Source organism: Patiria miniata, unplaced genomic scaffold, assembly GCF_015706575.1.
Source record: "Patiria miniata isolate m_02_andy unplaced genomic scaffold, ASM1570657v1 HiC_scaffold_7, whole genome shotgun sequence".
NCBI lineage: Eukaryota > Metazoa > Echinodermata > Asteroidea > Valvatida > Asterinidae > Patiria > Patiria miniata.
In genome coordinates, this window is record NW_024037074.1 from 32291895 (window position 1) to 32319839 (window position 27945).

The window sequence follows — 27945 nt, forward strand, 5'->3', positions numbered from 1 at the left end:
CTTACATGTAAACAGCTGAAGGCCGGGCTATTATCGGTGACCAGGGATTCATACATGCCGTTTTGATCAAAAAAATGTAAAACGACGGGGAAAAATTACAAATTTCCAATGATTTTGTTCTGCCATTTTACTCAGTGTTCAGGCCATTTCTATGGTAGCCACGGCGCAACCCAATGCATCCACTCAACATCTCCCTGCATAGAGATCATTATAGTAGTTCTCAAGCACTGGGTTGTAGTGGAGTACTGTGGCCTCGTGGTTAAGGGCACTGATTCGTGGTCTGCGGGTAAAGCTGCAGGTTGTGGGTTCGAGTCCTGGCGGGGTCATGGTGCATGTGCCCTTGGGCAAGGCACTTTGTCACTCATTGCTTCTCTCCACCCAGGAGTAAATGGGTACCTGTGAGGGCAGAGATGGTTATTGTGATTGAATTAGCTTCCTTGCGCCTAACAGGCTGCATCGAGCTGTATACTCCCCAGGGAGCTGAGATGGTATTTGGAATGTTTCATGTGCCCAATGAGCAGGGGTAATAATGATGTAGCGCCTTGAGCACCAGTCCTGGTGGATACGTGCGCTTTATAAATATCCACTATTACTATTATTACTATTAGCTGACGAGTGCGGATGACTGGTCTTTAACACTGCCATAATAAGGGCTAGGGGCCTGACTGTGGATAATGGCCCAAGCTATAAAGCCAACATTATTACAAAGTTTCAGTAAAGGGTTAAGAAAAACAACAGTTCCTTTTTCCCTGGGGAAAAAAAGGAAAACTTACGTATTGTGAGTGATTTGTACTGCTGCTTCAAATCTTTGAGCTCTGTCTGCACGAAGGATTTGACATCACCAATGTTCTGTAACTCCCGTCCTTTCTACAAAATGGAAACAAAATACAGCCAAGGATTCATTAATGTTTTGTACTCATAGATGCTAAAAAAAACCAAGAAAATAATGCTGTTCTTGTAGTCTGGTTCCCTGACCCTAATTAAGACAAAACGGAGCAATTTATGTACGTTGGGGAATTGTCGGATCAGGGAACCAGACTAGCTTGCTTGTACTCGTTCACGGATGTGTAATCGATTGTAAAGAAAATGTGGACTAATCTGGTAAATTGGGGGCAGTATTTGAAAAAGTCAGTTTTTTTCAACGATTGTTCGGCCGACCATCTATGGATAATTAATACAAAAACTGCACTTTTCTTGAAAACGACAGCACACCAGGTGCCATGATTTCACAGGATGCTTGAGACTGTTACTCACTGACAGCCAAGTATTAGGTATTTCATAATAATCTGTATGGTTTAAATGGCTCAGGGAATAAATACAATATAAATTCAATGTAATACAATGTAATACAATGTAGTACAGATGTGGTTACCTGATAGCCGGTTTGGACCATTTTAGCTTGCGCGCTGAGGTAAGCGAACACATGTGATATGTGACGGTCTCGAATGTCTTCAAAAATCTGTATGGAATTTGAATTAAAGAGACCAGTTACAGAAATCAAAAACAACAAAACACGCTAGAGACAAGAAAAGTAGGCCTAATCATCGGATAACACAGCACAAAAATGAGTCAAATATTTCAAAATTGACATATTTTTTTCAGTAGATTATGGGCTTCAATCATTAATCTGTTTAAATCCTGAACATTTAGTTCTCCAGATATGACTATTTGAATCTTTTTCTTTTTTCAAACTGTTGAAGCTTCCTGTTTTTCTTTCACAAAATAGGCTTTGAAAAACTAGGAATGTCACAGATGAGCGATGGTTTCTTAATGTCAACTGATATGATGGTAATGTACAGATAAACAAATTGTAAATGTTTTTTTGGCAATGAAGATCATTTCGTTATTGCAACAACTGTGCTGTGGTGGTGTACTTTCTCAGCTTACCTGGTCCTCACAATTCAGTAATAGTCTCATACTCTTGTCTGTGCCTGTTACCTCCGGCCCAAACTCACAATAACCTAAACACAACAAAGAAGAAAATTATTCATAAAAAAATGATTCGCTTTGATTGATTAAAACAATTTACAAAACACTTCAAAATGATGTCAAGAGGTGGTCAAGTTTTTATACAGCAGTTTGATATCAGTGCAATACGCCGTATGCTGTACCCTCACGTGTGCCCTGATTGGATAGGAGAAATTGCGATAAAGTGTCTGGCCCAAGAACACAACTTGATCCACTGATGGAGTTTGAACCAACATGCTATTGGACTAAGGAGTCAAATAATGTAACCATTGGGCCACAACAGATCGATCATTTACGCCCTGAACACTGCGTACGTGGGCAACATGCGCGTCTCTCCAATGGTACACTATGTGTTCCAGACGCACGCGCATCATGCACATGTCCACGCATGATGGACATAAATAACGGTTGTGATAGGCTATAATTCCATGGGGGGGGGGAACCTATACTGGATCAGTCTATTAATGCACAGTGTGTCCAATTGACTTTGGGCAAGGGGGACAAGTAAAATTTTGAAGGTACACACCACTCCTGATGTTAAATGTTTCATCCAGGAGTCCCTCATAGGTGGTCTGTGTGCACAGGGGCGTGACCAGGTCTGCCTCACGGTCAATTAAGAACAAGTGGCCGATCTCATTCCGGATGGGGGCACGGGGCTCCCCTTGCAGTGATTTCAGTGTGTTGACCAGGTCCCACACCATCTGGTAAAAGAGCAGCCAATAAAAAATAATGTCATTTTCACCATTCTACACGATCTACAAACTCTTCAATTGGGGCAATTCACAATGCAGTGCGCCACCAAGAGTTTGCCATGGAGAGTCCATTTTTCAAGTTTACGGTCGACAAAACATGGCCCATTTGAATGAGTGTCAGTAGACAACTTGAGCTAATTTGTTATAGACTGGGGCATAGCGTTCTGCCGCCTTACAAAAAAAACACCTTATTGATAAAAAAGAAAAGAAAAGGGCAAACAGACACTCGAATCATATGCTTATGAAACTACTAACCGGAAAAACGAACAATTTCAAATGTCCCGCGCTGCGAATTTGTCGACCATCTCCCACAATGCACTGGGAAAAATGAACTCTCCGTGGCAAACTCATGGTGGCGCACTGCATTGTGAATCGCCCGAATTGTATGTACCATTTTTTTCAAGGGCTGAGTACAGTCAAGTATTCCTCAATTTTTTTTTCATGTCTCCTTTTTTTTTGTTATAGCCACCACTGGCCTTTGGCCTTGCGGTTGGAAAAGGGCTGTGCCGAATATCCAAATATCTGATTGTCCGAACATCCACCGAATATCAGAATAGCATTTTACAAAATAGAATATTAGAGAAAATGTTAGCCATCTCGAGAAGATAACAAAAAACATCCATAATATTATGTTATTTATATCAGTTGAGTGGTTTTATTGTTTGTCAAATGCCACATTTTTTAGGACAGCCACTTTACCCCCATGATTCGAGAGCTTCCGTGAGGAATATTAGCCTAATTTTCATATTTAAAATCAGTCAAATATCAGCTATCTTTAAAATAAATTTATCAAAACATGATATTCATAAAAAGTTATCACCTCAATTGTCAATGTTCGAAAAGTCACATATTCGATCAAATAGAAGTTTTAATAATCAAATATGAAATTATTTGAAAAGGCAAAGCACTAGGTTGGACGATTTTTCATTAAAAATATAAAAGGAAGGGCTGAATCTCCTCAATCTTACAAAAAAATGTTTGTGTACATTTTGAAAGATCTGGGAGACAAACGGTTAAGGAGATACCGAGCTTTCACAGACAGTTTACTCTCTTCCAAATGTGTTGACTTATTCAACAACAAAAATAAGAGGCAATCACTCAGGAGCGTGCCTGAAATTTAGAACCCGTGCATTATGCACAGAGTTTGACGCCCCTCAGTAATGGCGATTACTGGATTAGGCTATAAAAGATATTAAACTAATACCTTTGCACATCGTCCCAGGCCATAGACGTGGGGGATGGTACCAAACAGGGATTGCAGGTTGACGATGGAAGTTGCAATTGTGTGTAGTAGCGAATGCTCACCTTCCTAAAAATACAAACAAAAAGTTATAAAGTGAAATGAATGTTGCATACTTTCTGCCCAGAATCTAAGGATTTCATGAAACAATGTTTTACTTACACAAGGCAAAGCATTTACTAGGAAATAGAAAATATATTATTTCTAAAAAAATCCTGAATAGATGAAAACTCCCACCCCAGAATCTACTTATGATCAAATTCATGAAACTTGGTGTTTCAAAATATTTGGAAAATGTTTTTAACTTTTTGGATGAGGGTAATCAAAGCTTCTAATAGTGCTGTCTGTTTGTGTAGAATTCTACATCACTGACAAACCAGTCCTACCATCAGCTATGCCCAACATTTTAAAATGGTTGCGTCGGAGCCATTGTACATGGATTCGTATGGTGTCTTACCACAAAGTAGTCGCGGAAGAAACCTGGTGATTCCAAGGACAGAATGTCTCTGTCCAAGGCAATGAGATCCAGCTTGAAGTCCTCTAACTCAACGGCTGTTAAGGAAACGCACAGAAAATCACTGACGACTATCATATGGAGTAGCATAATGCACCTACCATATTTCAGATGGATTCAGAGAGCCCTAGGAGTGGTGTATCTCTGTCAAACATGGAGACATCCTTTTGTGGAATCTATACACCCCTGTGTCAGAGTATATGCATACTTTCGGTGCTATAGGCAGCCGCCGACATCCAGGAATTATTTTAGATTGGCTTATCTAGCTCCCAGACCTATTTACTTAAAATTCAATGGTTACTTAAAATTCAATGGTTCTTGAGTCTGGAGAGGTCACACATCGCCAGTATTGTAGTCGAGTACTTTTATCCGAGTACAAAGACTGCCGAGTACCAAGCTATTGAGTACCACCCGCATCCGAGTACTTTGACCCTTGAGAATGAGTACAGGTACCCGAGTCCAAGTATTTAGACATTTGAGTACAAGTTTTGTGAAGTCGAGTTCAAGTTACTTGGACCTCCGAGTATGAGTACAAGTACTTTATGGAGGACTCAAGTGGAAATAATTAAAATCCCAAGTTATGAGATCCCCGTATTCGCCGATCGCATATCCTATATTAAAAGATCATATACCGCCTGTCTACAGAGTGGTTAAAAAAAAAAGGACACCCATATTTGACAGCAATTTTCACCTAGTTTTAAATATTATTTTTAACTGGGGAGTAGATGATCTTAACACTGACATTAATAATTGGACAGCTTCAATAAAAGTTACCAGGGAAAACCCGTGGACAAGACTGATTTTGGTGACTTGTATTCAAATTAGCATAATATCACTATTTTTGCGACTTTTACTAAGCTTTTTTCACCATGCATGGTTAAAGGCCTATACTTTACTACTATGTGAAAAATATTTAAAATAACTTCATTAAGTAGGTGAAAATTCAGGCATGCAACTGGGAAATCACAAAAAAAAGAGGAAATTCAAATTGTTCCCAGACTTTGTACAGTGTTTTTGTATTTTCAATGGTACACATGTGAAGTAAAAAAAGAGGAAATCAGCTGATCCGAGGAAAAGTTGCATGCCTGAAAATTACTGTTAAAAGTGGGTTCCCTTTTTTTTTAACCACCCTGTACTGTCCATCTGTCTGTCTGATGTCTGTCTGATGTCTGTGTCTCAAATTCAAATTGTACCTCCATAGACTCCTTCTTGCTCAAGCAGCATTTCACAGAAGTACAACTGTAAACAAAAGAAACAATCAACCGTAAAAACAAAGAAACTCGATCTATGTCTGTTCCAGGAACAGAACATAGGGCATTTCCGCATTATGTGGTTTTTTTAATGAGATTATGCTGATTTAAACATTGTTTCATGATTTATAAAGCTGTTCCAGATCTCCAGATATAGGACATTCAAATATGCATCTTTATTTAAGATAACCTCTCGGGACCCATGATGACAGCATCATGACATCACCCCATTTTTGTCTGTAACACGTCCGTGTTTATGTACACATATATATATATATATACCAAGTTCCAACCTAATCAAACTGGCAGTTTCAACCCAATCAAAGTTTAATTTTTAACGATTTCGGGATTTACAAATGCATTGAGATAAAAGTAATAGAATATAATATTATTAATACTCTATGATAAATGTACATAATTAGTTGAAGAATTGTATTATTTCTGTAAAGCAAATTATATGCAATGTCCTCAATGAAAATTGCTATCCATGGAAGAACAATAGTTAAACAAATTTCACGAAATCAACAATTTAATTTTTGTTGTAATATTTGCCATTAGTCTAATGATTTCCGTGGCGTTAAATGTAAACTAATATTTTTAGCCTAAAAAAATTAAACACGTCATGTTTACAAGTACTCCAATAAAAATATGAAAGTGTGGCATTTTGAAGTATGAGATAAAAATACATTATGTAACACAGTCTCGACAATGGCAATTGTCAGCTTTGAAATAAGACTATAGACGTACGTTTAAAATCTTAAAGACATTGACAACCATGAAAATGATTCTCAAAATTTTCCCATCAAAACATGTCTAGTTGCAGGCTCAAAAAAATTATTTGCGTATTCAATCCTCAGAGTCATCTTGATTCTTTCTTACCCTGTGTAATGGAAAACATGCTTCCTGCGCCGTGATACATGAATGGCAAACGACCGAACATGTCAACCCAGCCTGCGCGCACAGCCCGGCCTGCCAGGTACAGAAAATCACGCTGCACATTAGCGGTCGATGTACGTGTACATGCATATGTACTCAGCTAAATTGGATACAAGTTTGCTTCGTGCGAGCTGCAGTATTGACGCGACCCGCAACGACTTTGAACGATTCCCTCTGCTGGACAGCAGTCTAGCGTCATTTGGGATATGACTTTGTTTTATGTCAAAAGTGGGGGGGGGGCTGAATAAAACATGTACAAAGTCTATGGGTTTTGGGTCCCAAAAAGAAAAAGAAAAAAGGAGGGGAAAAAAATCAGAACAAAAACAAAGTTTTAATATTTCTATTCCTCCTGGATGGGATGCTAGTCCCCAGCTAATACCAGTACCCATTTATACCGGTACTCCTAGGTGGAGAGAGGCAAGTGGGGGTGAAGTGGCTTGCCCAAGGACACAACATATGGTCAGCAGCTGGATTCGAACTCCTGACCCTCTGATCAAGAGTCATGAGCCTACCGACTGGGTCACACTCCCCTTCCATGGCCTGACAAACAGGGTTAACATTGCGATGGGCTTTAACATTTGGATACATAAACACCACATTATTGTAATTATTATTTTATTAGTATTACATTGTAATACTAAGCAATGACGCAATCAACAACCTCTTTAAGCAATTTCCCATTGGATTCACTCACCTTTCTTGGTACAAATAATATTTTGTACTTTTTCCTCCTTCCATTTTCTTGGTCACCTTTAATTTGATCTGGGCAAAAAAAAAAAACCAGTTTGAAAATCATTTTAACAACCACAACTCTTCACACATGTTTTACTTTTAGCAAGAGACTCACTCTTACTCAAATTGGAAAATTGGAAAATTTTGAGTTAAAAAAAATGCATCTGTGTGAAAACAAGTACAGAATACGTTTTCTGATAAGACTAGGAATGTGATTTAAATTTATTTCCAAAAACAAGTTTGAGAATTCTTCACTTACTTGCGATATTCTTAACATTCTTCACACTTGGCCGGGCCAGGTACATGCGCCTGTGAAAACAAAGTCCAACCAAAAAAATTGTGATGATGTCAAACAGAAAGATACATTCAGCCATCTTGCATCATATTTTCAAATTTTGAAATGGCAAAAATCCTGTTTATGGAAAACTTGTCAGGTCCATTTGTTCATAGCAAATCCTGGATTGTGTAGTCTCATAGTCTTTAGAATATCCCGTTGCACAGCAAAAGTCTATGATATGCGAGCAGATTCAGCAATTAATGATGCAAAACAAGACTGCGTCTTGACCTCGAGATTCTGACCATTCAGCGGGCGCCTTCTACATCGGCTCTTCCGTAACCCATTGTTGTATTACAAACACATGGCAGCCAAATTCACCAATCAACAGCTTAGTCCACATCTCTGCTTGAAACGACGTCACAATTTCTAAAGTCGCCTCCGACTGGCTGGCGCGCGGGGTCCCATAAAACTTGCATTGCTCATATATATCTGACATTGGTTATGGAGAGGACTCCGTTTGACAGCAGGTGATATTCAGACAAGCAGTCTTATGCCATGGCAGTGTCGGATCCTGGATTTTTGCTGCCGCAAAAGGGCCAGCCTGGTTTCATCTTCGTACCTATCTCACTGACTGACTGACTGACTGACTCCCCCTTGTGAGCCAGCAGTGCTGTTGTATAGATGAATATGGGTACGTGTTTTCTACGTGACCACCGTACACTCACAAGGCTCCCTTCAATGGTAAAAGCTTTGTACAAGTTATTGTGCGAAGCTACTACCCATTGACTGATTATCTGAACAATAGCTAGCACAATGCTTTCGCCATTGAAGGGGGCCTCTGTGATAGAAGTAATAGTGTGCCCGTATCGGTCTATAGGATTAACTTGTAATGCCAATGAATGGGCTACCCATCTTGTTCAAATAGGATGTTGCAGGCAACACATCCAGAGGACATAATTCAATATACTTGTACTTACGAATCTCCGCTTATCTCAAGCTTGTTACTTTCCAACTTGAATATCTTGTCAACACCATGTCTCTGAAAAAGGGAGGAAAAATATTTAAATGTGAAAATAAATGGTTGCGTCTTATTTTTCTCCTTTCTAGCACTTTGCCAAGAGTGGCTTTTATAGCCTCGCTTGGGGCCATTTTGCATAAAAAAAAAATAGTGTATATATAAATATTCCGTTTGGAATGGACCTGTAGATTGGTTGGGATAACCGGACACACAGGTATGTTTCAAGTGGGAAGGAGAACCTTGTCTCAAGAGTTGAACCTCGTCTCCGGGCTTGAACCCTAACCCTAACCCTAAGGCGGCCAATTAGTTTTATGATGTAACACCTCAAGCACAAATTCTTGTGGATATATCTGATTTATAAATATGCATTATTCCTACCTCCCTGGCCCCTTTTTGCTAGGAACCATCCTCAATCCTCCAAAATTTTGCACTTATGCTCAAATGAAGGATACCCAACGCCTCAATCCTTTAAAATCCTCCAACAGCATTGCCTCTCAAAATGCATTCGGCCTCAATCCTCCAAAATCCTCCTTCGTTTCAAACACCATTCATCCTCAATCCTCCAAAATCCTCCAAAACCGTCAGGAGGATTTCAGAGGAATGAGGTGGGTTAGGGTTATTATTTAAATTTACCACTTTTTTTTTTAAAGAATGAGAGATTTAATGACTTATACCTTTAGCAGTTGAGCTCCGGCTATTCTATCTAAAGGCCTCATTAGATCAGGATCGATCACTAAATCCTTCTTTTCAGGAATCTGAAGAAAAGGAAAGAATTCAAACATAAAGGAAAATGCAACCAGTACCAACAAAATGAATTTTAGGGATTTTTTTTTTCAGACTAGTTTTCGTTGGTCTTAGAGGCCACCCATTTCTTTTATTTGTCTAAAATCTCGGCCCGGAGGGCCAAATTCCAAAAGACAATTACATTTAATTCATTCATTCATTCATTCATTCATTTTGGTTTTATTGTCAAAAAAGATGGTGACCAAAGAAAAAGTCCAAGAACTAAAAATATTTGGTTTACAGTAATAATTAATATTTACAATGATTGCTAAGCATTACATATGTAAACAGTAAAGCTTGAACAGACAAAAACAATAACAGTGACTAACATTACATATAAAATTTGAGTAATTAAAATAGAATGAGATAGGAGAAACAATAATATGAACACCTAAAAACCAAAACTACTGAGAATTAATTAATCTGCAGCTCATAGAGGGGACAGGAGATTGTTTGTATCTTTGAGTACTGATACGAGGCATGGTAAGGTGGTTGGAGTTCCTGAGATTTCGTTTGGTGAGAGAGAGTCTTGGGTTGGGAAGCATGTGACGGTGTTTTTCAGAAGTAAGCAAGTTTTTGGCATATTGAGTGGTGAGGTCAACACGTCTGTCAGTCCACTTTGTACCTACAGTCCCCTTTGTACCTACATGTATCGCAATCAGTATTACACTGGCTCACTGACTGTCACTTGTGAATTAGACTTGCTTAAGCCTGACCTTGGCCCAAAGATATTGACTCCGATGACGAGCTTGTCACTTTAATACATCCTCACTAGCCAGGGTAGTTCTAGTCTCGTGTGTCATAAACTATCCTGGCCAACCAAGTCCACTTATTTCATATTTGACATTTGCTGTCAGCCAATCAGACTTTGTGACATTATACTAGGCACTGAATATTCATGATTCATGATTTACAAGGTAATTTTTGGGCAGCAGAAAGAATGTTGCAACCTGACGCCACTGTTTTCTTTGCATATCATCTCAATAAAGGTCAGTCTTTGCAAAAATTTTGAAAAGACATGAATCTAGGACTGAGAAACATTTTCAATTTTTTTTTTTAGGAAATACTTAGAAAATGTTCTTGACTCTCCATAGACTTTGTACACAGCCGCTGAAGTGGCGTCTGAATACTACATTCTTTCCTGGGCAGCTGATTAGCCTTTGGTGGGTTTTTTTTAGGCAATAAAATATGACGACCATTGTGTACGTACATGTACATGTATAGTCATCAAAATGTGGACCATTTTTTCGGAAAAGACAGCCTACTGTGTACATGATCACCAGAGAATTCCCATTCAGTGTCTCTTGATGGAAGGGATTTGTTTTTGTTGGAGTGAGGACTGGTTGGGGGAAGAGCCTGTGCTACATGGCCTACCCAGTGGCAGCCAAAGCCCAGTATGTAGAGCAGGGTACAAATGTAGGGACAGTTGTCCGACCGTTTCCTAGTTGAGTTTGTGAGTTGGCCAGCTTTTGTAACAAGCGATCTGACTGGACAGAAATTGTGTCAGTCCATATTTGGAAGTGTCATGAATAATAATCAGGCGAGATAAAAATAGTAAATGTGGATTTGGTTTGCCAGGGTACTGCCTTTGACACACAAGAGCAAAGGCTTCCTGTCTAGCAAGGATGGTCGCTTTGCATTGGTCTTAGACGAGCTTTACAAGGCTCAAGACTTCTTTATAAATCCTTTGCAAAAAAAAATCATTATTTCTTAAAAATTTCACTCATCACACAAACCAACTTCAAAAATGATTGACACTTGTAAAAACATCAATATTTATTCTTAACATTAAATCCTATGAGTGTGAACAATGTCAAAACTGCAATTCGTCGATTTAACTTAAAATTTAAACACAATATAGTGGTCAGCTGAAGCCTACCTTGAAGAAAAATAAATGAATAATGACTAATGAAAAGGCAGTGTATATTTGACTGTGAACCAGTCCCCGACTGTTTTTGCTGTTGAACCGGCACTTGTTTTGGTACTAAGACATTTTTACCGTGACAAATCTTTGTCTAGTTTCACGCTTACATTAGCGTTGTGACTTGATATTTAGGAGATGGGAATCAGACCTATTGCGATGTCAAACTTTATTCACTTTTATAAAAATCCTCCAGGGCCACAACTCAGGAAAAAGAAGAAGAAACATTCTGCAATTAAATGTAGGATTTGATTTTATAACAATAAAGAAAGAAAACTCTGACTTTAGGGAGAACAAAGAAAAATGTATTATATTGTATTGCGTACTTAACTTGTATCTACATGATCTAGGTATGTATGTACGGTTTACGATAATATTTACACTTTAGAAAAAACAAGACCTCATGGACATTGGCATGGCTTTACAACTTATAAATTACGGCATAATTAATATGCCTTCTTTTTTCTCTGCTTTCTAAAAAGTTGTGGAGAAAAAATCCATTTTGAACTTATTGAAGGTTTCCCCAAGGGCAAAAGGGAAAGAATGTTGCAACCTGACGCCACTTTTTTTTCTTGATATAGGCCTATCACTCAATAAAGGTAAGTCATTGCAAAATTGTTGAAAAGACAAGAATCTGGGACTGGGATTGAGAAACATATTTCCAATTTTGGCAAGTGAAGTGCGCCGCGCCTACGGCGAATGCGTAACCAAGCTCCTTAGCAACTTTAAAATACGCGCTATAAATTTGGCTTTAGTAAGCGCCCAACTATGCGGTTTGTGCATGCAATGTCACACTAAAAGAGCCCAACACGCAACAGCGCTTTCGCTGGTACCCTGTACCGCCAAGCACTCATGCTTGCACGCTATGCACATTTTATGTGCGCAGCTAAAAACGCCCAATTTCTAATTTCTATCGCCTAAGGCCAAAAAAAAAAGTCTCCGGTTTCTGGTATGGAGCTTGCCCCAAAAGTGGTGCGGCGACGCAGCTTTATTTTTTTTTTTACCTGTTTTTTTTTTTTATTGGCTTCAAATATCGGCTGATGACTGCAAATGGTGCCCGACTAAACTTAGTGCAAATATATGGGAGTCCAGAGAGGCCACATAAAGCTTATTCTCGATCATAACCCCATCTAAAAACACGTTAAAATTGTGCAGCAGCAGGATTCCAGTCAAACCAGTGAGTTTGGCGGTTTTGAGACATCATCTTGTATTGAAAAAAAAACTTTTTCATTTTGCCGACGCGCATGGCTGCAGCGACGCGCGCGCATACCAGAAACTGGAGACTTTTTTTTTTTGGCCTAATGAAGACCAGCTGCCAGAATTAAAGAGAATCGCCGCGCGAGAAGTAAGTCATGAAAATGTTTACCAATTTGCGCTACATAGCCCCACTCGAAGCCTGAACGGTCCCCGTCCACTTAGGCTGAAAACTCTAACAAGCGAATTGGTTAAAAGGTGAGGGATAAAAGCAGCAATTAAATTGTGATTAAACAATTCAGCAATTCTTTCAAAACATTTCTTTAAAAACATTGACTCTATAGCTAATTTCACCGATGACCAGAGTCTGTTGATCCTCAACGAGAACACTTGAACAATAAATTCGTCAACAATTATCTGAATTAACAGTAAAACATTAACTGGGGTGCTAGAGTCCTGATCCGCAGTGCGACGAAGAACAATTAATTGAAGTTAAAAGTTAAGTCCAGATAGACGAACTTGAAGACCTGCTCTTTGTAACTACTTGCTGTCGGCTTCGTACACCCTGGTCCGCGTCACTTCGGAAACCTTATCGCCGTTGCGGAAATAGGTTTTGGTGACGACCTCTGTCACCTTTGTCAGGCCGTTGTGGATGGCGATATTGAGCAGCGATGATTTCTTCTTGGTGACCTCCTCTTCTTCGTCTGAGTCCTCGCTCCACTCACTTGATGAGGCCGAGGAGGCTGTAGGCAGCCTTTCCTGTTGAAGTTGACTTTTCAGCCTGGCTAGGGGTTTCCCGCTTACTGGTGCCACAACCGGGCTAGGTGTCTTGTTGTGGGTGGGCAGCTCTTCAGCGGTTGCTGGTTGGAAGGACAGTGATGCGGCTGGCGAGATCACCACCTCCTCAGCTACTGGAATTTCCATCTCATCCCAGACACTGCATGGTGTAGGCTGAGGAGGTGCCACATGCACTGCTTCTTGTGGTGTGGGTGGAACTGTAGCTGGAGCATTTACCGTCTCCGGGGGACAGCTCGCCGTTGCTGCAGGTCTTGCCCTGGGGCTGTAGGACACTTTTGCGATATCTCTCCGCTCCATCCGACGGTGACTGTGTGGTGGCTGCCCCTGAGGGCTGCTTGAGATATTGAGGTCATCCATGTGTTGAGGATGTACCCTTCTGTAATGTCTGCGCAGGTTGTCCCGCCGTTTAGACTGGAATTTACATCTTTGGCAGTCGAGATATCTGGGTGGACCATGGCAATCTTGCAGACTGTCTGGTGGCTGCCCCTGAGGGCTGCTTGAGAAATTGAGGTCATCCATGTGTTGAGGATGTCTCCTTCTGTAATGTCTGCGCAGGTTGTCCCGCCGTTTAGACTGGAATTCACACCTTTGGCAGTCGAGATATCTGGGTGGACCATGGTCATCTCGCAGATGCCGGTAGAGGCTTCGTCTCTGCAAGAATACTTTCAGGCACTTCTTGCACCTCAGCAACCTGCTCTCATCCAGATCGTCTGGAGTAGCCATTGGTAATGGCATAGTCTGAAATAAGAAACAAGAAGAAGAGAGGGTTTAGTAAACATTCATCACCCTCTAACAATCCCTGTACCTCTTGGGTACACCGCTCATTTAATCGGAGGGTTTCATAGAAGATTTTGGAGGGGTCCTCACCCGCTCATTCAATGCCACAATGTTTTCTTCAGATTCACATTCCTGAGTTCCCTCATTGGCATTGTTAATTGCCTCCATGGAAGCGGCTTCAACCGGCTCTTCCATGGCCTCGCTCTCATTTCCTGACTCATTATCTACACACTCAATAGATCTGTCTTGGGGAGGGATTTCTATCCGCTCATTACTGATTTCTTCCTGCTCACTTATTAGGCTTTCATGCCTGGGTTCAGTCCAACTTTCAAGGGTTTTGCCCTCATACAGTTTCAGCCGGTCAAAGTGCACTACTTTTGTCCGTGCCCTCTTACTCTTTTGGAGTCGGAACACTACATCCGAAAGTTTATCAACTATCAGATACGGGCCCTGCCAACGACTTTCTAGTTTTGGACAGACTCCCTTCCTCTTAGCTGGGTTATAAACCCAAACAAAATCTCCTTTGTTCAGGGGTTTGCCAGACACATTTCGGTCGTAGCCTCGCTTCTGTCTTCTCGTACTGGATTTATAATGCTCACGAGCCCGATCGTGAGCACTCGTTAGTCTCGTTCGTAACTCTTCTGCGTAATCCAACTTGCCACTGGCAGGGTGTTCAAGTTGAACAGTCATAAGATCAATCGGCAAAGCCGTTTCCCTGCCCAACATCATCATGTTGGGTGTCTCTCACGGGCTTTCCTGCGGAGTGGATCGATATGCAAATGTTGCATACAGTATGGCAACTGCAAATCCCAATCCTTTTGCTGCCTGTGAGGCTCTATCATGGTTGCAACCATGTTGATGAGGGTTCGATTGAACCTCTCTATCAGTCCATCGGATTTCGGATTATAGGGTGTGGTTCGTGTGTTGTGTACACCGAGTGTACGGCACACTTCACCAAACACGTTTGCTTCAAAGTTTCTTCCCTGATCAGAGTGAAGTTCTGCAGGGACCCCATATCGACAATTACCTGTGTGACAAGGACCTTGGCAACTGTTTGTGCTGTTGTGTCCACAAGTGGATATGCTTCGATCCACTTTGTAAAATAATCGCCCACTACCAGTATCCAACGATTCCCATCGTCGGTGATTGGTAGCGGGCCGATTATGTCCAGTGCTACTCTTTCCATTGGATAGCCAACTGGAACCTGCTGTAACGGTGCTTTGCTCCGCTTAGGTGGTGATTTCCTCTTTGCGCATCGTTCACACTTCCTGAAGAAGGAACGGACATCTGCGCGCATGCCACACCAGTAGTAGCGACACTTTACTCTGGCCAGTGTTCGCTTAAACCCAAGGTGTCCACTTGTTTTTCCTGCATGCAGTTCTTCCGTCACCGCTTTTCGTAGCGACTCAGGAAGTACTATTTTCCATTTCAGCTCCTTGCCATCATCAGACTCCCACCTGGTGTACAGTACATCATTGTTGATGTGTAACTCATCCCAGTGGCGCCAATAGGTCTTGATGGAAATTGACTTCCCAGAAACAGTGTTCCATTCTGGCCTTTCTGTTGAATCTCTTTTGGCCTGGATTACCCAAGAAGTGGAGGAATCCTCTAGTTGGGCCTGCGTTTGCTTCATTGGTTATTTCTGGCTGTACCTTTGTTATTCGAACCACACTCTCATGTACTGCCGTTTCTGACTCATTCTCTAGAGTCCTTCCGCATTGTCTACATGGTTGTCTAGATAGGCCGTCTGCATTGGAATGTTTCAAGCCTGGTGGATGTACAATTGTATAATCGTACTCAATCGTACCCAATGACTTCCAACCACCTAGCCAACTGACCTTCTGGGTTGCGAAAGTTGATAAGCCATCGCAAGGAGGCATGATCGGTTCGGATGATTATCTTCCGCCCGTACAAATACTGCTTGAACTGTCATAAGAAGAAGATCACTGCGAGTAGTTCTCGCCGCGTCACACAATAATTCCGCTCGGGTTTAGATAGGGTTCTGCTAGCATATGCAATCACCCTTTCACTCCCTTCTTGAGTTTGTGACAGCACAGCCCCAATTCCATCCCCACTAGCATCAGTGTCCAGTATTATACTGGCCCTCTGGCTTGGGGCAGGCTGATATTGGTGCCTCTTGCAGACACCTCTTGAGGGTCTCAAATGACCTCTCACAATCTGAGTCCCATATGAAATCCCGAGACTTTTCAGTGGGGATTCTATATGGGCGGCGGGTTCTCAACAACCCGGGGGGTGCGTCCGTTCGGGGAAAATATATCCCCACTTGCAGGCAAACCCTATTGGACAACCAAGTAATTGACAATCGGAAACAAACTATAACTTGTACTACTCAATGCATCATTTAATTCGCACCAAATGAATCGGAGGTACATGTACCTCCAAGCACAGTTACCTCCAGTCACCTCCAGTTACCTCCGGAGGGGATCGGACCTCCAAATGGTTTCCAAATAAATTATTCACAAGATTTCTGGCTTATTTCTCTCCTAAATTTCACCTAAAACATGCGGACTTTGGATAACTGTGCGCTGAATTACCCCAAGCTAGACTTGCCCTAAATTAAATAGCTGGGAAAAGTGTCACGATATAAATAACACTATTTTCTACTCACAATATTAGTTATGGAGATCAGCGCGCGTCCGCTCAAAGTGACAGCAAAATGGTAAGTGAAGTGCGCCGCGCCTACGGCGTACGCGTTAACCAAGCTCCTTAGCAACTTTAAAATACGCGCTATAAATTTGGCTTCAGTAAGCGCCCAACTATGCGGTTTGTGCATGCAGTGTAATGTCAATGCGCCCAATTCCGCGCCGCACACTAAAAGAGCCCAACGCGCAACAGCGCTTTCGCTGGTACCCTGTACCGCCAAGCACTCATGCTTGCACGCTATGACATGTACATTTTATGTGCGCAGCTAAAAACGCCCAATTTCTAGTTTCTATCGCCCAATGAAGACCAGCTTCATTGATGGAGTGTGATGGCCTAGCGGTTAAGAACACCGGACTCACGTTCTGGTGTTTCAGAGGCAACAGTGACGTGGGTTCGAGCCCGCCAGCGGACACTTGTGCTCTTAAGCAAGGCACTTAACCATTATTGCTTCATCCTTCGGATGGGACGTTAAGCCGTAGGTCCCGTGTGTTGTATAAATGCACGTAAAAGAACCCAGTATCGCTAAGAGAAGGGGTTTGCCCCGGTGTTTCTGGCCTCCTGTATAAACTCCCACGTGGAGTATTTAGGAGAAGAACCAACCAAGAACCAAGAACCAGCTGCCAGAATTAAAGAGAATCGCCGCGCGAGAAGTAAGTCATGAAAATGTTTACCAATTTGCGCTACACAGTATTTTTGCTGAAACCTTAACCCCGCCCACTCTGTATCTGTATCTGTCTGTATGGCTACGTTGCAGAAATCTATTCAGGCATTATCGCAACGGAGTACTGAGGTACTCAAGGCACTGGGAGTTATGTCTATTATTTAATGAATGAAGTACATGAGAGATATGAGACCCATTATGTGGCACCAGGGTATACAAGGTGCTGCGGCCACTGCCAGAAACACCAGGGCAGACCCCTTCTCTTAGCGACAAGTGTTACTGGGTTCTTTAACGTGCATTACACAACACACGGGACCTACGGCTTTGCGTCCCATCTGAAGGACGAAGCAATAGTGGTAAAGTGCCTTGCTCAAGAGCACAAGCACCATGTTCCCACGGTCAGGACTCGAACCCGTGTACCACAGCACACGAGTCGAACACTGTAACCATTGGACCACAGCACCCCACTCGTATAGATTTTTGGTCAACTCGTACCCGAGTCAACTCGTACTCGAGTCAACTCGTACCCCAGTCAACTCGTACCCAAGTTAACTTGTACCTGAGTTAACTCGTACCCAGGTTAACTCGTACCCGAGTCAACTCGTGCCCGGGTCAACTCGTACCCAGGTCAACTCGTACTCCCCTCCTTTTTTAGTTTGGAATTACGGATGGATGGTTAACAAAACTTCCGATTTTACCCTCAAAAACGGCGACTGAGAAATAGTAGTTACGCCGCCAGAAATACAAATAAAGTTCAAGGATTAGTTGAAGGCGGTGGTATCAAATGTTGCTCACAATCTGGATGAAAAGGGAAAATGTACCGTACATCGGCAAGGGCTTCATCGCATTTTGTAATGTAAAAGTAATATTTTTCAACGTTCACTCACTCCATTTTTGGCATCATTTATTGAATAATAACTGCACATGGCACAAATCTCTTTGGGAAGATTGGGGGCCCTGAAAGTACAAATCTGAAGATAAAATATATTACAGGAAACTTAAAAGAGTCACACGGACATCGTTATTTAATTTATAATGATTCTTTATAAATATGTTGGTCATTTTGTGTACAATTAGTTTGGTAAATGTCGTAAAAAAAATCTTGTGCAGCTCAAATAAAGTTTCTGCGATAACTTTAACTAGAATATTATCTTGGTAACAGAAATGTAGGATTTTTAATTATTTGTTTACATTTGAGGCATCAAGGAAGTAAAAACGATAAAGGAAAATGGTGGCTCGTTTCATTCAGAGATGCTCTTTCTATAAGTTTTAGGGGACCAAATTTGTTAGCTGATCCTTGGGTGTGAAAGATTGTTTGACATTAGCAAATTGTAATTCAAGTGCAAGAGAAAGATTTATCTCAAACAAAACTGAGCTAATCGGGTTTCATCCTCAAAACTTGACATCCGATTCGATTCATCACGAACTGTTGAGCAGCAGAAAATGGTTCATCGGAAAACCACCGATGAATTGGCCGATGAGTGCGCGCACAGGCCCGGCAAAAATGATATCACCGTGCACGGTACGACCACGTTGGCCGATGAGTGCGCGCACAGGCCCGGCAAAAACGATGTCACCGTGCACGGACGACCACGTGGACCGGCGAGTGCGCACACAGGCTTGGCACAAACGATGTCACCATGCACGGACAACCGGCCATATCCCTCCGATCTTCCGTTCGTTTCACTGATTTTCTTTTCGAAAATAGGCAACTAGGCCTATTTTGAGCTGCGGGTACGAGTCAACTCGGGTACGACTTGACTCGGGTACGGGTTGACTGGGGTACGACTTGACTCGGGTACGACCTAACTCGGGTACGACTTGACTTGGGTGTCAATTTTGGGGTACGAGTTGACTCGGGTACGAGTTAATCCGGGTACGAGTTGACCCATTTCCCTCGTATAGGCCTGCTGACTGTTGGTACAAAAACGTCATGAAATAACTAACTTCAGTCACTGCCACCCCTACATTATCATTATATTATGAGCAGTAGCTCGCAAGTATACTCACCGATTCCAATAGGTGAACCAAATGCTCCTTAGAAAGCTGTTTTAATACTGAAAAGTCGGGAAACTTCGGACTACCGCTGGTGGCCGCCATCTTGGTAATGGTATGTTCTCTTTAGATTGTCACCAGAGGGCGCTATATCATTTTGGTTCACGATGCCCGCAGACCACCAAAATTAGGTACCAATGATAAAATAAATCCCCACACTGAAAAAAATCGGAGTAAATACTCAGAACACTCATAGGTATTCAAGATACACATCCAATTAAAGCTTAATTAACCCTCTTTCTATTTTGGGTCTATTTCTGTGTTTCATCCTTTTTTTCGGGGGGGGGGGTGAACCAATGGTTTTAGGGTGATTTGTTTTCCCTCCGAACGTGCCTATCACCACAAGATGCGGTCCTGTCCATCGCCGTCTTGAAAAATGTCCCTAGTCTCCACTATATTGCAAAAAAGAGCATACTTCGCTTCCATTTTTATCCCAAATTTATCCTACGGGTCTTTAACGTGCATTTGATGCAAAATAGTGCAGTATGCCTCAGTGATGTAGTGCGTTGATGCTGGGCCTTGGCCTTAAGGCTGCCTTAAGGCTGGATTTTAGGGCCTTGGCCTTGGCCTCGAGGCTTGAGGGCAAAAGCCTTGGCCTTGGCCTTGGCCTTGAGGGTTCAGGGCCTTGCAATTTTGAGTCAAGGCTCTTCAAGGCCCATAGATTTTTGCATTTTCCAGATAAATCTGTTCGAAATTTTGCTGTTACCACTTTAATCGTATTACCATGGAAGAGGGAAGCACCCTATAGATTTGTGTGTTGGGCACACTTCCACTTTTGTAGCATCACATTTTGTTACCATTGTAGTAGATTTGCTGCAAAAATATTCCGTACACTTGTGGGGCTAATGAGATGATCACTTTAATTGCATATAACTATGGAATAGATTTGATTGGTTGTATATGTCTCCCTGATAAGTGCTAAAGATTTGCATGTACCAGTATCTGCTTTAGATAATGCTGATATTTCTGACCATGTTGGGCCAGCAAATAAACATTTTCCAAATCAGTTTCTTTGATCCCCCTTTTGTTACACTTGGGAGAATTGTGTGTCAATATAGAAGTAAATCATTATTTTGTTTAGTTAAACCATATTGAAGACCTGAACTTATACTTTAAAGGGAAAATACAACATTTGCAAACATCGAAAAATAAAATGACCAAGTTTTTACGAAATACCTTACAGGATGTTGGTAAATGACAGTCTAAAGCATCCTGTAAAATTATGGCACCTGGTGTGAAGTCATTTTCAAGAAAATTATATTTTTGTTTACATTACCAACAGTGGTCGGCCGACCACCGTAGGAAAAACCTAACTATTTTTTACTACTGCTCCAAATTTACCATTTTATTTTCAGTCCAATTTTGTTTGCTAATTGGTTGTATGTTCATGAATGGGTGCAGGTCAGCTAGACTGGTTCCCTTAGCGTACAATTTTCCGGCATCTGTAAATTGATCCATTTCATCTTCAGTGGAGTCAGGGAACCAGACTACTGGAACATTTTTGTTTTTCTTGGTTTTTCCAGCATTTTCGAAAACAAAACTTCAAACATGTCAGTGTAACAATAGTTTGATCTATTATACTAACCCCTCAAATAGTTCATTTCTGGAAATTAAAGCATAAGCCAATTATGTACATTCCCTTTAATAGATACAGTGCAGTCATAAAACGGTGTAGGCCTATGCGAGCATGTTGATTGCAATTAAAGAAATGTTGTTCTTCGTAACGAGCAATTCGTGATGATAAGGGCGGATCCAGGGGGGCCAAAAGGGGCCATGCCCCCCCCCCCCCCTAAATAAAACGAAACCATTTTTTTTATGTGACGTCGTAATAAAGGCAGGCAATGAGTACACCACCATCTTTTCCTCAAAAAACATCGGTTAATATGGTCAGAAATTGCCTCAAATCGCACCACAGAGCATCTCGAATCCAAAAAATTTTCGGGGCCCTTAAGCGGGCCCCGAAGCCCAAGCAGTAATTTTTTGACCCACTTATTTTGGGGGGGACCAAAATTTCTTTGCCCCCCCCCCCCCCCCCCCCCCCAAATTGTGTTCTGGATCCGCCCTTGCGTGATGATGTGTCACTCATGTGACTATAATTAGTTCTATATCAGTGGTCATTTCATAAAACAGGGCCTTGGCCTTGGCCTTGGCCTTGAGGGTTAAGCCTTGGCCTTGGCCTCGAGGCTTGAGGGTCAAAGCCTTGGCCTTGGCCTTGGCCTTGAGGGTCAAAGCCTTGGCCTTGGCCTTGGCCTTGAGGGTCAAAGCCTTTGCTCCAACACTGGTATGCCTACACGCGCGCCTCAAGTGTTATTGTTTCTGATGAATCTGTTGCTTGTTTTAAAGGTACATTAAGATTTGAGGGACCAACAGTAGGCCTATTAAAGTAGCTATGCATACACTGTAAAAAAATTTGCCCGTAATTTTACGGTAAAAGCACTGTCAAACGGGTTGCCAACAAAAGACCGTAAAATTACGGTCAGTTACGGGTTTCCAAAAATGACGGTGACCGTAATTTTAACGCGAATTTCCCGTAAATTTAACGGCAATTTGCCGTAAAGTAATGGAATACAAAGTGGGTGGCGTCAGAGCCGAGTGTAGGGGTAGGGAGGGGGGTAGGTTCCAGTTGCAGCAGCTGGGAGTGGGGTATGCATACGTCTTGCAGCTTGTCTTTTACACGCATAGTGGTTTTCAAATCACTTAAGGTGAAATTATCTTTAAGTTGTAATTTTCATTTACAACTTTTTACCGATCCCACAGAAAGGGGTCAACCTATTGCTGGTCATCACCGCAGGATTAGCTGCTTGACTCTTCAAATTTCGCAATACCAAAGCTTTGACGTCCCAATGATCAGCACGTAGCGAACGTTGCGTGAGTGCACACGAATCACAGCTTTAAAAACTAGGCGGTTGTGAGGGTTTGAAAGGGGAGGGGTTTTGAAAAGTTACGAATACAAACCATTGTGAATCCCAGCCTGCGTCAGGCCACCAAGTTTTACTGGAAATGCACGTAGCACGTTCTTTCTTGTGACGGTTCGAGCAATAACGGTACTAAACCGTAAACAATACGGGAAATGGACAGTGTTTTTACGGGTTTTGTTTACAGTGTATCTTTCTTAGTTTAACAGTTAATATCAGTGATACCAATCTTGTTTTTACTAAGAAAACGTCAAGGCATAGGCGCTTCATCTGTAACAGTCGTCAGAGGACTAGCTCGGGGGAAAGCGGATTAAAACTCTATCATAACAAATAATGATGTGATAAATTATAAAATTTGCGGGTATAACACCATGTGGAAAGATCTCTCTTCTTGGAAGAAGTGTGGTTCTGAAAAGAACCGGTTGGTTGAGTGTAGAACTCGACGTTTCGGACAGTGTGCTCTGTCCGTCCTCAGGAGGAAGAGTAATGGGGTGTGGAAGATATGCTTTGGTGTTACCCGCAAACTTTGTAATTTAACTCATCCGCCATCAAAACCTCAAGTCATGTGATAAATATAATAATTGCATAGTCCGGGCCGTAGAAATTATGTTTGCAGAGGCCTTAGGTCTTTGCCTATAACGGTGTCCTATACTTCCATGAGCGTTTCTTTAATTAACCAATAAGTTTTTCTGGTTTTATAACAAATTTTCTAATAAAAAAGTATTTAGTAACTTTACAAATCGCATACAAAACAAGACATATTCCATCGTCTTGTACAGTCTGGGTATCAATTATCACTGTATTACGTGGCACGAAAGCACACGCTCGAACGCACAATATTTACAAACCAAAACATTGCACTATATCGCAAAACACTATCCTTTCTGACACACACATATATATAATCTTTCTAAGGATAGATAAATTTTCGTTATTAAGCGTTCGACTGTTCATGTGTCCCCTCAGTTGCCATGACAATCTCTTCCTGACTGGTTGGATCATCGACGACGTCATATGTCACGTTGCCTTTCTTGCACCTCCGTGATTGGCGGGTTTTGTAAATGACGGCGGCGAGAACGGCAAGGACCACGCCCCAGAACGACAAGCCCGCCACCAAGACCACGATGATAAGTTGGCTGTCTATTGGTTCCAGGGGTGACGACGTCACGCCTCTCGCGGGCTGATTGGAGACTTCAATTCCTTGTTGCTTGGTGACCGATGGTTGCTGTCCGTTGATTGGCTCTAAAGTTTTGGTTGATGGGCTTGCTATCGGTTCATCATCTGACGTTACGGGCTCGGAAGTTGATGGTGTTACAATAACTATAGTTTGATAATGCAAAAGAAATAATCATACTTCGTCAATAGGCCTACTCTGTTTCTTTTTTCTCACATACAACACAACATTCTATTTCCCTTCATCTTCGTACATGTGTGCTTTGCTAACTCACCCACCCCATAAAACTTCACACTCTTATGAAAATGAGTAGGTAGAAATGTTTCATAATTTTATAGGACAACTCGAGTGTGATTCTATCAAAACTCTATGTACAATAGTGTTGCGCATGAAGCTCAGTTTACTCATAAAGTCTATGCTCTTTGACAACAGCATTTTTTCCCCACAAATTTTAAGTTGCCTGTTTTCTTTAAAAAAAAAAAAAAACTCCTTCTTCTCAATTTTGGGAGTCTGTAACCCTCTGAAAAAAGGGTCTTTTGGGTCGTTTTTTTTTGGGGGGGGGCGCAAATTTTGTGATCTGCCCTGCGAGTAGTCTGTTCCCAATCCCTGATAGGGTGCGTGAACCAGTTTAAGCTACGAAATTGAATTATTTGTCTGGTCGCAAATAATCCAAAATTTGTTGAAACATGGGTCGATTTTTTTACGTTCAATGTTTCATTCCAAAATTCGATGTCTCATTCAATACCATTTGCATTGCTATAGAAAAGTATAGCAATTTAACAAAAACGAAATTATTTTTAGGCGAAAACAAGAAAACATCTCAGAAAGTATAGTGGGTAAGTAAAAATGGGTAAGTAAAAAAGTGATAAATTGAATAGATTTTGAACACCCGCATTTTCTTCATTGCTAACGATCCTCGTTTGTATTTCCTTTGTACATATCACGTTTGAAAGTTCAGAAATAAAGGTTCCGTTGAACATGACCTGAATTGAAGTATCCTTACATCCAGAACACGTTTTCAGTTCCCCCAATAAACTTAACACATTCATGATAATACACAACAACTCACCGGTTCCCCCGCATGTAAACCCCAGCGCTAGTGAGACGTCGTCTATAGCGATGTCCGACTTGAATCCTTCACCCCTCTTAGCTTCAAATACCACCTGCAAACCAACATCATAAGGCCATGGATACCATAGTAAATACCGGCACCTTTCGATGACAGGTGGGTCAAGGGGCTGAGGGAAACGGGAGCCATCCGCCCCCCCCCCCCCCCCCCCCCACACACACACACACATAGCAAGGGACAAAAGAGAAACAATTTCCCTCTAGCGTCAAATGAGGAGGCTCGCTCTTCAATATTGTTTTGCAACGGCCCATCGGCCAATTTGGAAAATTAGTCCGATCGATTTGACTGAATAAATATCACTCTAAACATGTTGACGCTACTTTCAGTCGAACAGAGTTAACTTTGCACACATTGAGAATAACTCTCGTGTATCCAAAAAGTGAAGAGAGAAAAAATACTTTGAGAAAGAATCACTCTAGTGTATTTCGAGTGGAAACTCGAGTGAATTTTTATTCTTCGGAAATATTAAGCAAAAAAGAATAAGTATTATTACCTGGAATTCGGAGGGTGAGCTACCGTCGACCGCTGCCTCCATCCATTCATCCCCCTGGCTCCCCTTGCGCGTCCACAGAGCCTCGCTGGCCAACGCCCCATCGCTCCGTAGCCGGACGCTCAGGCGGCCCGTGTCCTCCCCGTGCATGTGGTAGTAGAAGCGGAGACAGAAGCCCGGAGACGGGCCGGAGATCGGGCTGCTGAGACGGGCTATGTCCCAATTGCCGGGACCCGAAGCCTCGATGTACATGTAGTGACCTTATAGTTATAGGAGGAGATTAGGCGATTGAAGAAAACAGAAGAACGGTGAGTCAAATTTAACATTCCCGGGTCCGATCATTCGACTCGGAATCCGGGCCAGATTTGGCATGACACTCTTCTGGGTCAAAATGACAATTATTTGTTGTTTTAAAAAAATGACACTTTCTTGGTACGCATGGTTAAAATGAAATTTTTCTGGGTCAAATGACCCCAAAAAGTGACTCACATACGTGTTTGTTTTGTCCTGGAAACGTGTCAGCTGACCCGGAATTGGGTCAGGTCTGACCCATGCATGACTTTTCACACGAGTCAATTTTCACAGACAATAAATTCAGAGGCATATGCATTTTAAGACATAGGAACCCCCGAAGAATAAAAAATATAATGTACATTGTTTTAACACATGTATTGAAATCGATTGAAACATTATACGGAATTAAAACTTCCGACTTGCTTTAAAGATTGACTTTTACGACTGATACAGTCGACTCTCGTTTTAAGTACAAACTCAAAATGTTTGTTAGGCCTATATTAGAATGTTGTATTAATAATAAGTGGAGTGAGGATCATATTCACTGTATGTACACATAAATGTACAGCGGGGACCATGATGCTTTATGTTTGCTATATAACCAGAATTTGTATTAACAGTGTTGTTTTAACGAGAGTCGACTGTATGAAATGGGAACCGTTTTTGTTTGCATGTACTTTTATGTACAAGTGAAGGCTTAGTCAAGTCTTCATGCGAATGGTAAAAGTGGATTTTTTTTATTCTACCAAGTTACCATCACCACATGTACAATTTTGAATACAACTTTTATGCGCTTTTGGACCAAGTTGACAAGGCTCGTTATGAAAAAAAATTAACAGTCACCTGTGGAGTTGACTCCTAGCGTGTGGTCGTAAGCCGGCCCCGTGTTGGAGGTGGGCGTGCCTCCCTGTCTCAACGACCAATCAAAATCGTCGTCCGCGTCCTGAGTGTACCCACACAAGGCGTCCTCATCGGTTTCGAAGTCACAGATTTCGAAGGAGGCCGTGGCTGAAATTAGAAACAAAAGATTGAAAATAGTTTGCCCAAGTTCATGGACGAAGGCATAATTTGTTATGTTCGGGCCGGCTCGAGACCGAGGTTGAAGGTGAAACCAGGCAACGAGGTTGACGCAATCGTCGAATGGGTTTCTTTTTCAACTGTATGACTGGTCCGAGTATCACCCGTTATCCAAGTTATTACACCATGGCCAGGAATTGTTTCAATTTCAATTCAATTTAATTCAAGGGTTATTATCGATTCGTCGAAGCCCAAAGGCTGAATTGTGAATGATTTACAAAAAGTTCAAATATGAGACAAGATAAGTTTGCGGTAGCACCATGTGAATAAAGAGATTTATTCACTGGTGTTATCGCAACTTATCTAGTCTTAGTATCTTTCCACCATGCAAACCTTCAAATCTCAAGTTCAAATATAACACAACATTTGAATTACTTCATACGAAAAATGAATCATCGTAACAAATTAATAGCTATCAAATAAGAATAAATGTATAAGATGTCAAATAGAATAGCAATATAGGCCTAAGGATTGGTATTCTGTTTTCTAAAGTATAAAACTTGTTTAAAAATCATCAGAGTTTTACCTTTGCGAAATGCAAGCCAAATGAAGCCGATCCTGACCAGTATCAAACACTTGAAGCCCATAGTGTGAATTGTAGCACTCGGCCTTGTAATGCACGTGCGTATGAAATAATCTGGTTCGTTAGCCGTGAGACACCTAGACCACGCTCAACACCATCAATAAAATTTATCTGGGAATTCTCTCCAATTTATAGGATTTTCCCGGTCAGTCCTTCTTCCTGTTTGTGCTCCATTCACACGGTAGATTTCCTGTCTGCGGTTGAAATTACCTTCCAAAATAGCGATCGGGGAGTGTGAATGGGAACTGATCGGACAGCAAAACAGGATGAAGGGTTTCTGGTATGCGTTTCCCTCTATTAATATTTGTTCGTTTTGTCTCCCATCAGAGCTTGCTTGGAGACCATTGTGTAAACATCCAGTGTTCCAAAGGTCGATGTGCAGACGTGAATATTAAAACACAGTGCAGGAACACAGACATGAACCGGTTGGCGCTTGGCACGTGTGTCCTAATCTTACGATTGGATTTTTCCCGGTTCCAGAGGGCCAACCTCATCTTCTGTGTACCCACCACCTCCATGGTGTACCTGACTGAGTCAGACTGACTCATTCATTGCCTCACCAGGGGGCGAATTCGGGATTGCCTCTAGAGGATGGGGGGGGGGTAGTTGTCAGGGTAGGGGGATTAGCAGGCATGTGCTTTTTTCTGAATGATTCTCCTTTTTTGCGGCCTAGAGACTGTTGAAACTCCCTTCCCCACCCCTAACCCCCAGTCCCTCCACCCCCTTTTCACTCGATCACTGAC

The 27945-nt window shown here is 41.8% G+C and overlaps 2 protein-coding genes and 1 long non-coding RNA gene across 3 annotated transcripts in view; all 3 read right to left on the minus strand.

Moving 5' to 3' along the window:
• The window catches only part of LOC119745498 (vacuolar protein sorting-associated protein 33B-like), a 28841-nt gene extending 9047 nt beyond the window's left edge, over positions 1-19794 (minus strand). The window contains exons 1-12 of the mRNA XM_038221874.1: positions 19496-19794; positions 9362-9442; positions 8647-8708; positions 7652-7701; positions 7355-7422; positions 5668-5713; positions 4418-4512; positions 3925-4029; positions 2495-2669; positions 1888-1961; positions 1373-1459; positions 774-867 (exon numbers count right to left, since the gene is read on the minus strand). Of these exons, the coding sequence (XP_038077802.1) occupies positions 774-867; positions 1373-1459; positions 1888-1961; positions 2495-2669; positions 3925-4029; positions 4418-4512; positions 5668-5713; positions 7355-7422; positions 7652-7701; positions 8647-8708; positions 9362-9442; positions 19496-19585 (1027 nt within the window). The 5' untranslated portion in view covers positions 19586-19794. The remainder of the gene's footprint in view (positions 1-773; positions 868-1372; positions 1460-1887; positions 1962-2494; positions 2670-3924; positions 4030-4417; positions 4513-5667; positions 5714-7354; positions 7423-7651; positions 7702-8646; positions 8709-9361; positions 9443-19495) is intronic.
• On the minus strand, positions 18210-19487 carry LOC119745499. Its single transcript, XR_005273631.1, has 2 exons — positions 19366-19487; positions 18210-18775 (listed from the first exon to the last, which is right to left on the minus strand). It is a non-coding gene; the product is annotated as an uncharacterized LOC119745499 (long non-coding RNA).
• Positions 19795-21962: 2168 nt separating the features above from the next.
• LOC119745500 (MAM domain-containing protein 2-like) lies at positions 21963-27531 on the minus strand. The gene is made up of 5 exons (XM_038221875.1): positions 27146-27531; positions 26386-26550; positions 25252-25508; positions 24699-24792; positions 21963-23775 (listed from the first exon to the last, which is right to left on the minus strand). The coding sequence occupies exons 1-5, from the start codon at positions 27204-27206 to the stop codon at positions 23390-23392; spliced, it is 963 nt and encodes a 320-aa protein (XP_038077803.1). The 5' UTR covers positions 27207-27531; the 3' UTR covers positions 21963-23389.
• Between the last annotated feature and the right edge of the window lie 414 nt (positions 27532-27945).